The 15,576-nt window shown below is 41.3% G+C and overlaps 1 protein-coding gene across 1 annotated transcript; it reads right to left on the bottom strand.

Annotated features, from left to right (window-relative positions):
- Window positions 1-6,158: 6,158 nt before the first annotated feature.
- Window positions 6,159-8,911, bottom strand: LOC119898073 (potassium voltage-gated channel subfamily S member 2-like). Its single transcript, XM_038712221.1, has 2 exons — window positions 8,424-8,911; window positions 6,159-8,078 (listed from the first exon to the last, which is right to left on the bottom strand). Exon 2 carries the CDS (start codon window positions 8,074-8,076, stop codon window positions 6,637-6,639), a length of 1,440 nt encoding a protein of 479 aa, XP_038568149.1. The 5' UTR covers window positions 8,077-8,078; window positions 8,424-8,911; the 3' UTR covers window positions 6,159-6,636.
- Window positions 8,912-15,576: the final 6,665 nt, after the last annotated feature.

Below are 15,576 nucleotides of genomic sequence, written 5' to 3'. Positions count from 1 at the left end.
ATGGGGTGAAAGGGAGAGAGTGGGAGCGAGAAAAAAAAGGAGCAGGGCTGTATTTCCAAGAAACAGAAATAGACTCATTATGCTATTACATTCACATCGTGTCTTACAATATGTTATCACAGCCCCTGCTACTTTCAGGAAAGCAGTTTTCACGTTCCACCAACAGCAAAATCTTTCTTTTGATTCAGGATCTGTATTCTTTTCTTCTGCTTAGTCTCCACATGAATAGAATCAGAACATATTTCATTGTGCCTGATGCAATTCATTTCACTGTTTTTGTATCTTTACCGTACAAAAATAGCAGTATTGTCTCTGTGCATCTTGTAGAAATTTGTCATCACACTTGGCTGTGTCATGAGCCTTGACAGAACTTTATAGTGCTCCATCTTAGCTCATAATTCTTGTATAATTGCTGCAGAACCTTCCACATAATAGTTTCCTCTCCCCCTAAACATGCACACCTTGAGATATCAGGGTTTTTTGGGGTGTTACTGACATCATCCCATTGGGCTCAGGTGGACTGCTACCGAAACTCTCAGACACACTCTGTTCAAGCTTTACAAATCAAACTGTCTGCACCGCTGTCCTTGGTACATCCTAGAGGAAATTGATTCTGGAGGTAAGTAATCACACACACACACACAAACACATAACACACACAGTGACAGATACGTGATCTGTATGTGTCTCCCAAACATTTCCCCTCTCACTATGAAGTTTGGACCCCCCCCCCACACACACACACACACACCTATCCAAGTGTAATAATGGATCCAATCTGAGTCTGTCTGACTCTCTGTATCACCTGTGGGAGCAGCAGCATCTGAGAAATACCTATAGTTCAATTTACTATGAGCTGTGGATGTGTGGTAGTGTGTGTTGGCATGTGTGTTCCTTCATAACCCCATTCTGGAATTTTTCTTTAATTGACATGGTGGTGCTTGAGAATACCCAATACCTCCCCTCTCCTCTGAGCAACCAGCCAGGGCTACAGGGACCCTACATGTAAAGATGCTGTCTCATTTGTGGCCCTCATTAAGTAACCATTGTCTCACTAGGTTTCTACCAGAGCTGCTGATTTAGCTGCACCGCTACTGAAATGCTTGCCTCAGTGAGGTAAGGAGGCATTGTCTTTTTGTATGTGTATCTCTTTTTCCTCAGTCCATTTTTCAGACTTGGATGATTTATGAAATATTAAGAATGCTTGATCTTGGTGTGCATGTACGTGTGTGCACAGCCTAATACTGTGGTTCTTAAAGGGCTTAGGGGAAATTATACATACCCCTCATTCCAAATAATTGGTAGGAATAATTATCCTTAACATGCTGTAGGTTTTGCTCCCATTTACAATTTCCCATCATCCACTCCGTGGACTACTTGCCCTATATGCAGTTCATAGAAGCTGATGACTAAGATTCCAAGATGAGACATGTGAAATTGTTTAAGAATCCCTGGCCTAGCTGCTGGAAAAGCACAGTTGGGGCTGGATGGTCATGCAAATCCTCTATGCAGCTGAGAGTATGGAAATGTACAAACGTATTTCCCCTTCTTTTGCCAGAATTGTCAAAAAGCCCTTGAGTAAGACACTAAAACCTGAACAATGTTACGGAATTCAAACTCAATGTACGGGTTCTACTCATCTACTCAAAGTAAGGGTTAACAAAGCCTTCCTAGATGTAAAGTTTTGTGACATGTGAGGTATTGGACTTGTACATACCTTCAGCTGAGCTCCTCTGGTTGCACACAGAAAGTCCTGAAATATACAGGCTCGTATAATTCAAGTGTTTTGCTCTTGCAGCCGCTTCTGTGCCATCCAAACCAAACTGCCAAAGTACACCATTACCCTCCTTGGCTGTTGAGAACAAAAATGCATTTCCAGCCTTTTAGGCTATTTAAACAAGACTAGATGTGGAGTTTCAATACAAATCTGGGAGTTGATTTTCATAAAAGTCGTTGGTAAAAGGTAGGATAGTGCTCATTAAGTGTTGGATTAGGTCATTTTGTTCTATCCATTAAAATTCTGTGGGAACACACTATTGTGATTTAAACCCAAAAACATCTGTCTCCCTGGATGAGTCACTTAATGGTAGCCGACTGAGTGCTGCATTAAAAAGAAGGATTGTTAATGGTCCCATTTGTCTAGTTTTATTGTCCTTAAGAAAGTTCTTTAATGATCACGTGCCAGTGGAGGTTTTCTGGTGAAGGGCTAATACCAGCTTTACCTGCTGGAGGTTTTCTGCAGGGTTTTCTGCTGTGGTTTCAGTCTGAACTAGTATTTGATAAGATATTTGATAATTTGATATATTGTGATTTTAGTACATTTGAAATAAGACAGGTTTAAGAAATAAGTAATGCTTACATTGTAGCTAAACACAATGAGTCCTGTTTTTTAGCCACAGCTAGCTGCGATGCTATGGAGATGGCAATGTCTGTCAGTTGGTTGGGCGCTGCTTTGGCCCAGACTGAAACAAGTCAACATATGGATGGATTGTCATGAAAGTTTGCACATGCATTCGTGGTCCACAGAGGATGGAGCCTAATAACTTAGGTGATCCTACTGGCATTCATGGTGCCCAGACAATGTATTCTACTGACTTTCCTCAATCTCCACCATTAGGTTCACATTTGATGCTTTGACTTGAATATCTTGACAACTATTAACTATTATTATATAAATTACAATAAATATCATAATGTTTTTAGCCAGTGCCATCATCTGGTAAAAACTTCTCTTGATCCAATACTCTGATTTATAACCAAATGCTTTTGAAACATTGAAACGTTAACATGTTCAAATATAAATATAGCCAGGTTGGTAAATAATGCAAAACTTGCGTATAAAAAAAAACAAGTATGCCCTGATTGTCTTTCACAAACCAGACATATCCGACATGACTTTGTTTAAGATTTTATAATGGTGGCAAAGAGCAATATGATCTGCCATCCTTGTTCGGCGTTACCTGCATTCCGCATTTGCATCAGATCTGTAAGTGATAATTAGCTATGCCATGATCCATGTAATGAAAGATTATTTTTGGAGATGTTCACAGATCACAAGTGGTGGGAAAAGGCAGGGGGTGGGGGGACAAGCACACTGAAAAGAGCCAATCTTCCCACACTGTTTAAAGCAAGGGGATAGTAGCAGATGGTAATGTGCAACAACACGGAACGCCTGCTTAGTAACAGAGTTTTATATCACCAATACAGAGCAGACTGGAGATGACGCTTGTGCTGCCAGCTTCAATAAGTTCCCCATTAGACATGCTGTCTGGTATGTTTGTGTACAGTACACACACACACACACACACAACATGCACGAAAGCACATGCACCGTTTAGTTCTTATTCCCCGTCAGCTCTGCATTAATAAGCTCAGTATTCTTCCCACATTTTCAGCATCTTTTCATGATCTTCCTCTCTTGTCTTTGTTCACAGCAAACGTAAAAGTAACTGAATAAATCCAGGCTCCATTTCTAAATCCATTTTTACTTATTACGTCAGAAAACATTTGATCAAAAGGAGCTCTTTTGATTTAGTAATTAATCATTCTGATAAAATAATGAACCCACCTTGATTGTAAAGTACACCTCTAAAAGCTTTGATGATTACATTGACACAAATGTTAAAAAATGCCCTTGCTTTTCTGCTTAAAGAGTCAGAAATTTGAGTCTTGATGATCAAAAGAAATGGCTGGACTGGATTTAAGCTTTTCTGGCTACTGGTGTGAAGGAGGAAAACAGACTTTTTGCCGTGGCCTTCCTCTAATGACCTGAGCTGCCATCTGTACTCAGCTCTGTGCCAGGCGGGATCTGGGCCCTTCCTTACATCTATCAACACAGTGAGAGGGTAATGATACAGGCGAGCCAAGGGGAGGCAGCGGAGTGGCCAGACAGCTCCATCTTACTCCTCAGGTGTCATAGTGACCTACACACACACACACACACACACACACACACACACACACACACACACACACACACACACATACAATACTGACTTAGATTTGGTTGATATTGGCTAAATCTACTAATCTTGTTATTGTTTCTCTTAGGCCTGCAGTTCTGAAGTACATTTCAATCTTATTCCAAATTCTATAATTACTTTCCCCTCCCTAAGATGGAAAATGTTAACTGCTGTTCTCTGTTGGTATGCATTTGTTGATATGTTAAAATGTCACCCACTGTATCTGTGAACTCATTTACTGATGGCGCTGCATGGCGTTTTAGCTCCAGGGGGAGAAGCCTTTAAAGGTTTAGGAGTAAACAAAAGGAGACTGATATAATTGGCCTCTGAGGGTAAATACTATTTCAAATGAGCTCCCCAGAAATACTTTGAAAACAACAGGCAATGTGTGGACTTCTCATTATGATTTTCTATGTGATCATGACCCTGTTATTGAAGTGCACTGAAATTACCTTTGTGCCGCCCAGTTATTCTCCAGTTCAACCCTTGAATGAATCAAACCTCAGTTATTGTTTTGATTTTATATTTACACATTTTAGCTTTGTGGGTATTCAAAGAATTTTAGAAATGTCAACCCTATATTATAATACATATTCTGCTTTCTGATTGCTCCAGTTGTTGAAATGTGCATAAATGTGTGAATTACCTGTAACTTGAGAAAAACAAAGCACTGACGGTTAGTTTTTATCCTCTAGTAAAAACTACACAGAGGGTGCAATACAATACTGATCTTAGAAATATTCCAGGAATACTACGGGCAGTGTACGTCCATGATCGTCTCACTCTTCTGCAACTACGCGTTGCCACTGTGATGTGACGGTGACACTACTCTATAGACTACATAGGGTACAATATAGTATAGTATTGAGTATTTATAGTATATAGTTTAGAGAATATTATAGATCCAAGATGAAACTGACAGAAGGGTGGGACTGAGAGAAAATGGTGCAGCTACAAATAAACATATTTGGGCCATAGACTCGCACAAATGTGTGTGCACTTGCACAAAACTAACAAAACTAACATATTCAACTAAACAACCCCTCTGCCCCGTCACTCTCTCTACTATTAGGGGATGGAGAGAGGGGATGGCAGGTTCACAAGGGGGATGCAGTTTGGTAATTTTGCTAACAAGGGTATGGCATCCCCCCTCAAATCACCTACTGCTGACAGTCGATAAAGGTGTTGCAGTACTATTTTACCTATCACACCTATCTTCATGAGAATTCAATTTAATTCAATCAAAATAATTGCGCCAATCTGTTCAATACAAATCATTTTAAGAACTGAAAAATAAAATGCTCCTTAAATTAAAACAATCAATGCAGCAGTAACTGTACAGAAATATGAGATGACAAAAGAATTGACTTTTTTGGAGCTGTCTGCTTGTATCAAATGGCTCTTTGTCCTTTAAACCGAAACCATGCCACTAAGTGAGTGCTCTCTGTTGTATTCTGCTGCAACTGCATCAAGTGTGAGCGCTGGTTATTGCAATGCTTACTAGAAGCAGGGAGCTGGGTACAAAAATGCCAGTCCATCCCACGGGAATAAGAAAACTTGTTTTATCCAGACCACCTTGAGACTTGATAGAAAAAAAGGGATAAATGCAAGTTTACAGGCTGGAGACAAGAAGACAAATTACTTGTAGAATGGAATTTCAATGAAATGTAGCAATGAGAAAAGGCCTGTATCTGTCTACTGTATATTGTATCTCAATAGGCTGGGTAGCCACATCTTTATTTGAAATATTTTCTACTCAAGTCTCTTCAGTGGTAAGACTAGCAGTATGCAGAACGCATGGAAAAGTGTCATTGAGTTGTGATAGATCAATAGTCTGCTTTTGCTACCAACATGATAGCATGTTCATGGCGGTTAATTAATTGTGGAATACCTGACAGTTTATTAGCAAAGCATATTGATTTATAACAAACAACTGTTTTTGTCAACTGGAATGGTGATGAAGCCAAAAAATCAAGCCCTCAGAATAAATGCGTTCCATATGTCAGCTCTGAATGGTTGTTGCTATGCCTGTCAAACTGCTTTAGATATTGTGTCAGTCACTACTATAAATCCCCCCCCGCCCCCCTTCAGGCTTACATGTGTTATCCCAATCTGTAAGACACACTTGCTAAAAGACTCGAAAAGACCCTGGCTCTGTGCATGAAAAACATGAGCAAGCGTGTTATGTATCTTTTGTTTAATACAATTTGCTTTAACCACACATCTGAAGTAATCTTGTTGCAACATAACAATTACACATCAACATTCTTCAAAAGAGATACAGCTGGAGTATACTTTCAGACATATTTGATCACAACAAGTACAGCTGGAGGGTGGACTACAGTGTGACACCACCTAGGAATGTAAACAACTACAGCATTGTTTGTCTTTTTAATTTTGTGTGGCCAAATGTTGGCCTATTTGGTGAAGGGCCATTATAATGCACAGTGAAATATCATATTTAGGCTGTCCTGTACATTTGCTTACTTTCTCATTGAGACTGACACATAGATTAACACATTATTGCACTGAGCTACAGAGAGGCAAACGGTCAGACATCAGTGGAAGAAGTGGGCTTTCGACCTAGAGTTTCAGCACTTTGGACAGCTCCTCGTGCAGCCACATTGAATGAACAGTGTCACCCAAACTGACCTGGTGTCCTGCTAAAACTGGTTCAGTGTATTGACTCATTAAGACTGTGTTCACTGGGTGAACTCCGGCTCATGTTTGACAAGCTCGCCATGAGGGATTTGACTTTGTGTGCGTAATAGTTCCTCAGGTTGACAGAGGGCACCTCTTTTATCCCTTCGTCGAAATCGCAGCTTCTCATTGCGACCTCCAGTTGTTTTTGTCTCTTGTAGAAGAGAGAGAATTTATTAAAAATTAGCGTAATCGGAAGCACAACTACTAAGATCCCGGCCAGGATGCACGCCGAGGCGGTCAGCTTGCCCGCTATGGACACCGGCACCACATCTCCGTACCCAACGGTGGTCATGCTTACGGTGGCCCACCACCAGCACGCCGGGATGGTAGAGAGATCCTCGCTGTCCTCTTTCTCCACCGTGTAGGCCATGACTGAGAAAAACGACACCCCGACGGCCAAGTAGAGAAGCAGCAGGCCCACTTCTTTGTAGCTATTCCTGAGGGTGGCCCCAAGGGAGCGCAGCCCCGTGGAGTGACGGGCCAGCTTCAGGATGCGGAAAATCCTCATCAGCCTCAGCACTTGCGCTACGCGTCCCAGGTTAGCCAGCGCCGGGCTGCTCTCCACCACCAGGTTTATAAGGAGTGTCAAGTAAAACGGAAGTATGGACACCAAGTCTATCACATTTAACGGGTGCTCGAAGAAATGCAGAAGATCTGGCGCCACTGCGAACCTGGCGACCAGCTCCAGAGTGAACCAACCAATACCAAAGTGCTCCACAGTCTCGAAACGGGGGTCCTCTGTGGGTTGCCCTTCACTGTCCAACACGCTGAACTCGCTCATGCTGTTCATGCACATAGTGGCGATGGAGCCAAGCACCACCAGGATAGACAGGATGCTGATGATGCGGCTGGCCACTGAGTAGCCGGGGTTATCCAGCATTAACCAGACGCGCCTCCGTGCGCTCCCGAGCAGCTGCTTGTCAAACTTGGTGGCGTCGCTGTAAAACTCCAGCAGCTCGTCAAAAGATGAAGTGGTGCTCCCTTCATCGCTTCTGTCATCCCAGTCCTCTCGGTCCTGGTCCATTTTCCTACAGTGGTAGGCGTTGCTGCAGCAAGAGTCAATAAAGAACTCGTTGATACCCCAGTATTCAATCTCCTGACTGAAGGAGAAGATGCACAGCTCGGCCATGACGTGCAGCCGGCCCGTGTTATAAAAATTCAATACGTAGGGGAAGAGTGCTGGATTCCTGTCGAAGTAAAACTCTTTCTCTGTGTCGTCGTAGTCGTCGCACAGCTCCAGTATGGACTCTTTGGACTGACAGTGGAGTAAGCGCGCAAGCCTGGTCTCAGGGAACCGGGAGAGAGTGTCGGACTGGAGACGCTTCTTAAAGCCGCCCACGTTGATGCTGATGGCGGCGTTGTTATCCATGTGAGCCTCGCCGCTCGGTTTCCCCAGGACCTGACCTGTCATGTCTGGAGAGAGGGAAGCACATAGACGCACGGCGCACAGAAGGAAAGAAAGAGTGACAGACAAAATCACGTTGACACAAATACAAAGACAGATAGAAAGAGACAGTCCACACAAAGACAAACACGCACATTCAAATCGAAGAGAGAAAGAAAAAGGAGAAAGGGAGTTATTTTAAATTCAATCTATCCTTTTAATTATTACCACACTTGGTTTTTAAAGTAAACGACAAAATGCCCATTTGTTGCAACCGCGTGTTTTCTCCCAAATTATGGAAAGGCTAATTACACGAAGAGCAAAGATTTTCACCCTTTGGTTTCGTTGAAACGAAAGCACGCGTCAGAACTTACTTTAAAGCGCGGCCAGTACAGCGAATCCCCCTACAAGAAGACTCTGCATTTCAACTCCGGTGATGGCATATTGCAGTTTGTTGCCAAGTTGCGGCCCTATAATAAACGCAGAGACCTCTGTCCCCTGGAGTCCAGACAGGCGCCTCTCTGTCAGGTTGATTTTCTCAGTCTGGGCAGAAGTGGAGGAAGCCTCTTCCAAAGGGACTCGGCGCGATGTCAAATATGATGTTGCCTCCAGACAGAAATAAATGGACGTTCCTTCCTCAGATATACCCGAAGGCTTGTTGTAGCTGGTAGTCCTTACATCCTGCACCCACTGGATTGTAGCCTACACCTCCTTCAGCTACAGGTATCGGCTACATTTATAACAGCACATTCTGAGAGCCATAGAATCTGATACACGCCCTGGCAGTAGCTTTTGCTTGTGCGAGGGAATTCCTCTTTCTCTCTCTCTCTCTCTCTCTCTTTCGCTCTCCTCTTTCTATCTGTTGCTGCGCAGCAACACGTAGCTCTCCCACTGCACCGCCCTCCCAAAGGGATCTCAGCATCGTGGTGCTGAGGGGCGAGGCGAAGCCCCGTGAGGAGAGATGGAGTCACCAACTACCAACCCACTGACACAACATCAGGTGAAAATAAACTATGCGTTTCCAGTGTCACTGGGAAATATCCTTTATTACCAGAAACTGTAAGCCAGAAATATAAGATGCATTTTAGGCTACTCTGTAACACAGCGGTGCCATGGGAGCTTTAACAAACAAACAAACGACCAAAATGACCACATGCTGCCAGAGACAGTTACATAGAATTATATAAAAAATAATGAAAGAAGATTTACCATAACAGATTTTAATGGCCACTGTGTTAAATCGTACTCTAAATGGTAATCAATGTGTACTTCTTTGACCCACAGGGTGAAAAAAACAAAAAGAATGTCAAAATCTGGGCAGCAGATAGCCTAGTCTCCAAGGGTTATTTTTTTCAAACTTCATATAGCTCCTCCAGAGCCACAGAAGACATTATACAACTGTTGTCACAGACTGGGAAGTACTCCTCTGAACTTTATACAAATCACTGGCGCGCCCTTTAATATTACTATAGTTACTATAGAGTTAAATCTAGCCTAATGGGTACCATAGAAACAGTATAAGTGTCCTGTGAGTTTTACAGTGATTTTCGATGTACTAGTGACAAACACTGTTGTTTATATTTAAAAAATGTTAATGTTTGTCACACGTGAGGACCAATGCTTTCATGTAAAGGTTACAATTGATTGTCAAGTCTATAGTCATTGATCACACACATTCACTGCCATGCCATGCAGTGTGGATCAATAGAATTGTGACATTCAACCCATGCCTCTGTGTCCTCTTGAAATAGGCCTACTGCTTACTAATTCTCACTACAGAGTATATGAGAACATGATGCTGTTTGAGCCAAGAAAGAAATGTATGTGCTTTCAGCACTGACTGCCACCACCCTCGCCACCATGAATCTCCTCTTATCAAGTCAGTGGCTGCATCATTAACAGCCCTGTCTGGGAGAACATAAAATCAGTGTTAAAGCTGTGCCCTTGTGCAACAGCTTTGCTTTGTAGTGCTGAAGGTTTTCTTTTCCCAGTGTGTCTAATGAAGTTGATAGCGGCTGCAGACAAAAGCTGCTCTATATGAATTCTCTTGTATGTGTGCTTGTATATAAGTTAGCTCCTTGTCACAGGCATTTTGCACACAAGAAAGGCACGATAATGGTAAACTTATGATTACATCCAGAATGAGTTTATGGCAAGTCTAAGTTGTTGACAGTGGGGCCCTTTTCAGTCCCAACACTCACTTTTAAGTAGACATGATAATGGTTGTAGCACTGCACTTCATTCTGTTGAATGAGAAGACCTTAAGTGAAGGTTTTAGTATCAGCTATTGCTCCCTCGGGATGTGCCACTGGGATAATCCCTTCTTTCAGATGTCATTTACTGGCCACCCTGTTTAAGACACCAGGCTTGAGCTGCATTTGAAAATACATTTAGGATCACTGGAAGGAATTTCCGACTTGCTGTACTGTATTGCAGCAATCATTTACAAATATAACCACAGGCTGCAGGCATGACTGGAACTGTTTACTCCTAAATAGGATCTTTCATTCCGAGATATTTTACTCCCCAGCAGCCAGCACATTATTATTTGATCACATATTTTTTCTCCCAACAATTGGAGATTAACATGCGCATGAAAGCCCATGAGATTGCCTGTACAGACTGGGTCTTTACAGTTGTATTCACACACGCTGTGTCTTCATTCTGCATGCTTTTAAGGGTTTAATGAAACTAAAATATATGCTCTTCAGGTACTCCCAATATGTTATTATACTGTAGATCATGTCATAGGCCTCTACAGATCCTCCACACCCACACACAGCAGATTTGTAGGATTTAGGAAGCTTAACAAAAGCCTTGAAAGCACACACAACCACTCTCTGCTGATTACAATATTGTGAAATCACAGACTTTTCCTTATTAATACCCATCACTTGTGGGATCCATCTGTGGTTGTGTGGGAATGTTGCAAAATGATTATAATCCTATTTAGTCTATTATTATCCTCATCCAGCAGGTTCTTATTGAGTGCCTGGGTATCATCCTCTGTTCAATTATGTTTGTGATCTGTATTATTGTGATTATTTATCATCACTTCTCACTGTCTGGAAATGCCTTATAATCCCATGTAAGCAACAACATGCCTTTACTGTGGCACATTTGGGTGCGGTCAGATGTCACAGCTTTTAGGATTACATTATTTGGTGACAGTCAGTCTTTATCCTTTACCTGCCGGGAAAGATTTCATTTCTGTGCCGCATATCTGATTTAAGGGGAAATAAGGAAATAATTGGAGTCTTCTCGCTCTGCAAACTCCATCAGTCCTGAATAGTATCTCTGACGGTGCACACACACCTGCTCATATCTTATTAGCATGAGTGAAGAAGCTTGATGTTTGTAATAACAAATGTCATCTGAACTTTGTTCAGAAGTGGTGAGGCAGTTCCTTCTAAATTATTTGTGCTAACCACAGTATGATCTGCAGATTATTCACTTTCTGCTTTTCATTGAGCAGGGCTGCTTTTGATTAATTCTTCTCCCACATGGTTGAGTTTAATGTGCTGCTTTGTGGAGGAGTAACTATTCCTCATAGCTTATTCCTCAAAAAGTCTCATTAGATCTGCTTTCTTATTGATAGCAGGGCTTGCTTTTCAAATAAATCCTTCTGTCTCACTTTATTATGGCAGGTTTGCTATATTAAACTAAATTATTACAAACAACCAGTGGTGGAATAAGTACTCAGATCTTTATTTATGCAAAAGTACTAATACACAAATGTAAAAATTCAAATTCCTATTTGTGTAAAAACATACAAGTATTATCCGCAAAGAATATTAAGTAAACATACTCATTCTGCTGATATACAGTCTTACTGACATTATTAGATTGTTAATACAGATGCATCAGTGCATTGTACTAGCATAGCTAGAATGAACTAGATACATTTAAATAGTTTAGTCCAGTGTTTCCCAACCGTTGGCAATGGTTAATAGGGTAGGAAAGAAGAAAAACTACATGTTCTACAACTATTTGTTTTCCTTTTTTTTGGTGGTGGTGGTGGTGGTGGTGGGGGACCTCTTTGGGCCTTGAACCATTTTTTTAAACTCCTTGAAAAGTTTAGCAGTGAAATGTCTCTTTGGTGCAACTGCTAACAGCTCAGACATCGGAAACATGACAAGGGGCACCAACTAAATGCTGCTTTTTGGGGATAACAAGCCAAAAATGTTGGGAATTACAGGTTGAATCTTTACCAATGCGTTATATTTCATAAGCCTATGTGTTGTTTTTATGTAAACTTTAAAAGTGACTAGTAACCATGGCTGTCAAATAAATGTAGTGAAGTCAAACATAATATTTTCCTCTGAAGTGTAGTGGAGGAGAAGCATTAAGTAACATAAAATGTGTGTATGTATGCCCACGTACCTCAAACTGTGCTTAAGTGCAGTACTTGAACAAATGTGCTTACTTTTCACTACTGAATACAAAAATGTAATGTTGAAAACATTGAGAAAATGAGTCTCAATTATTTCAACTTTGAACTGTAAGTCAATAAACTATTAACTTAAATGATGGGGCAGGCTTTTGCACGCCTGGCTACAAAAACTGTGACAAAATGTTTTATTCAGAACCTTTTTGGTCACAGTGAAATACGTCCTCCATATTAAATCTCTATCATTCAAATTCTGCACACTCTTGGCAGGCTTTCATTCACATCTCATATTTTTGATGGAGACTTTTGAAGAACCCCAGTATAAATTCAATCATAAAATAATAGACAGCTTTATTGTTGTGTCTCAGCCCCGACAGATGAACAGTAGATAAAAAAAAAATGTCCTCAATATTAAAATGATCTATGCCTCGAATTTCAGGCTCTGACCTTAAATTAACTCTTGTTTTTGCTCTGTATATACCTCCTTTTCAACAAAACAGTGTTGTTAGTCGTTTCAAAAACAGTTTAAACTGAAGCTTTTGTGCAAATATTTTACAGTTTATTTTCCAGTGGATATGTTAAGATAATTTATCTCATGTGTTGAGACTGGGGTTTGGAGTAAAGGTTTTTCAATGAGGAACTGCTTTGAGCTCTAAGAGGACCAATCAATTACATAGTATTTAATCATTCTAACACTTTCAAGCCTTCATTTTCAAATTTAATATTCCATAATCATACCCACACGTTCAAGAGAAGATAATCATTCAGCCCATTTAAACCCCTCAGAGAGTCAAGATCACATTTTCTGTAGTCCTTCAGTAAGTTTGTATGAGAGAGACAGAGGAAGGCGTAGATATAGGATCGATGGAGATGACAAAATAAGAAAGAGACAGAGAAGAAGAGAGAAAGTAAGAAGAGGATACGGTTATCTCTCTGTTTCCTCTCTCCCTCAAAGCCCGAGGTGCAGGCTCAAGTGAGAGTGTGTAGGAGTTTTTGTGTCGACTAAATCTGCTTCTCCCAATCTTTTGCTCGGTTGCCTTTATCTTTATATTTTTATTTTATTTACCACTCCCTCGCTGTCTTTATGTGTCTCTCAACATTTCAAATCCTCTCTTTTCCTCTCTCACCCATCTCTTTTATTCCTCAAGCATATTTCCTCGCTTCAATCCGCCAACATTTGAGGTCAAGGTTCAACTATACGCTGACCTCATCCTTGACTGAAAACATCAGGGTGTCATATGAAGCACTGCCAGGGGGACACCTTAACCACTGGGGAAAATGCCACTGCCTTCTACCCATGTCAAAAGCTGTCAGTCAAAGCTCCTTCTGAATCCCTGCCAGGACTGATGAATGAACCAGCAGTCTCTGGAGAGATTTAAAGAGATTGTAAGAAGGGGGAATCTATTAAGTCATGTTATTCCAACATGTGAAATAAAATGTGCTTTCATTCGTCTCCCCTCTTCCCCTTCACGCCACAGTAATCACATCAAATGGGCCTTGATTATTGTGGCAAAGAAAGCTGGCTGACCCAGGACAGAGTGCAGACACAGAAGGAGCAGAATGCATGCAGATGGAAACTGGAGACGCTTATTCACCAGCTTCCAGCTCTGAGCACTGAAGTGTGTGAGTGTCAGTAATTATACATATAACATATTAACAAATTGTTATGCCCGTGTCAATCTGACTGGAGTCTGTGCTTGACATGATGAGCACTGATTGGCTCTGATGTCAAGCAATACAGTAACAATATAGGGATAGGGTGACTCACACAAATGGTACTGCAATGCATTCTTCCATCACCAATATATTTCTGTGCCTCACCTTCATTTAGCTTTTACAGTCAGGAGGGAGCTCAGGGCTGGACTACTGTGTCTTTCAGATTCACTGCTTAGAGTAAACACTCTCCCTTGCTTTGACTGACTGTCCTTCACCCTCGGACGGTGAAAGGACATCTAGCATTGAGTCATTGTTGACCTCTATTTTCACTTTCTTCTTTTTGCTCTGAATCGATTTTGTACCTCAGGGTCATCGATCTGCTACATAGTTGTTGTACTGTACACGTGAGCTGAGCTTTTGACCACAGAGAGACACAACCCGACCACGGGCACAAAACAAACAAAAGGAGATGCAAAACAACCACAAAGAGATGCAAAACGGCTACACATGCTGACCACAAAGAGAAACATAATGACCACAGTGAGATAAAAAAGATGGCAGCTTTTGGAGTTACAAATAGCAGCTTTTAATTTATTTTATTTCATATTAGAATATTTAAAGTTGTTTATTTGGCATCCATTTACAATTCATTTACAGTATGTAGTCAATTCATTTACAGTATGTAGTCAACATAAAAAAAAGACTATAAAATCCGTTTTATAGGTAGGCCTAGATCCTTGTAATACTTTCTTTGGAATATAAACTTTAGTTATGTGGTAGTGATACAAATTAAGGTATAGTCGCCATAAAATGTGTGTGTGTTTGTGTGTAATGGTGTTCATGTGTCAGGAAAGGCTGCTTATATCTGACAGAAAGCAGCAGCCCCATCTGCTCATGGTCATTTTGTTTATGTTGAGCACACCAGAACAAACAAGCATTCATCATTCATCTATTCACAGAGGGAAAGCCGGATCAGTGAAATCGCATAAAAGACAACACAACAATGTATCTCAGTTCATCCCTTTGACCTGGACGTACCCACAGCTGGACCCATATTGAATGGAGATCAGATACTGTTCTCCTGATGTGGCCGGCCTTGTTTGCATCATTGCTTGTTATGATGCTCCATTTTCCTTCTCCCTTTCAGTTGCTGATGAGGTTTCTAAAAGTGACGATGAGGATTGGACATTTGCAGATTCATACACAGTGAAATGCCTGTTGTCTGCTGGTGAGAACACCATCAGCCTAAATATTTGCACATCATGTGGCCAGATGTGTTGTGCGTGTTGCACAGCCTTCTGGGAGATTGTCTGTCATCCTGAATGTGCCCAGCAGGTGGCAACATGTTTAACACCAACCAGAAGCCCGGTGCCCACAACCACGTTTGGGAATCGTTGGAGGGCTTCTTTCTTTCTTTTATCTTTTGTGTTAGGCTGCATCAGGCAAATACATGTTTAGTTCATTACAGCTGCACCAGTATG

This window comes from Micropterus salmoides, unplaced genomic scaffold, assembly GCF_014851395.1.
Source record: "Micropterus salmoides isolate LMB-PRFRI ecotype aquatic unplaced genomic scaffold, ASM1485139v1 Ms_hic_scaffold_11, whole genome shotgun sequence".
Taxonomy (NCBI): Eukaryota; Metazoa; Chordata; class Actinopteri; order Centrarchiformes; family Centrarchidae; genus Micropterus; species Micropterus salmoides.
The sequence above is the reverse complement of the archived record's forward strand: the minus strand, read 5'-3'. Positions and strand labels throughout refer to the sequence as shown.

What these genes read in the sequence shown, in the direction of transcription:
- LOC119898073 (XM_038712221.1), bottom strand. Translation starts at nt 8,076, where the DNA reads ATGACAGGTCAGGTCCTGGGGAAACCGAGCGGCGAGGCTCACATGGAT.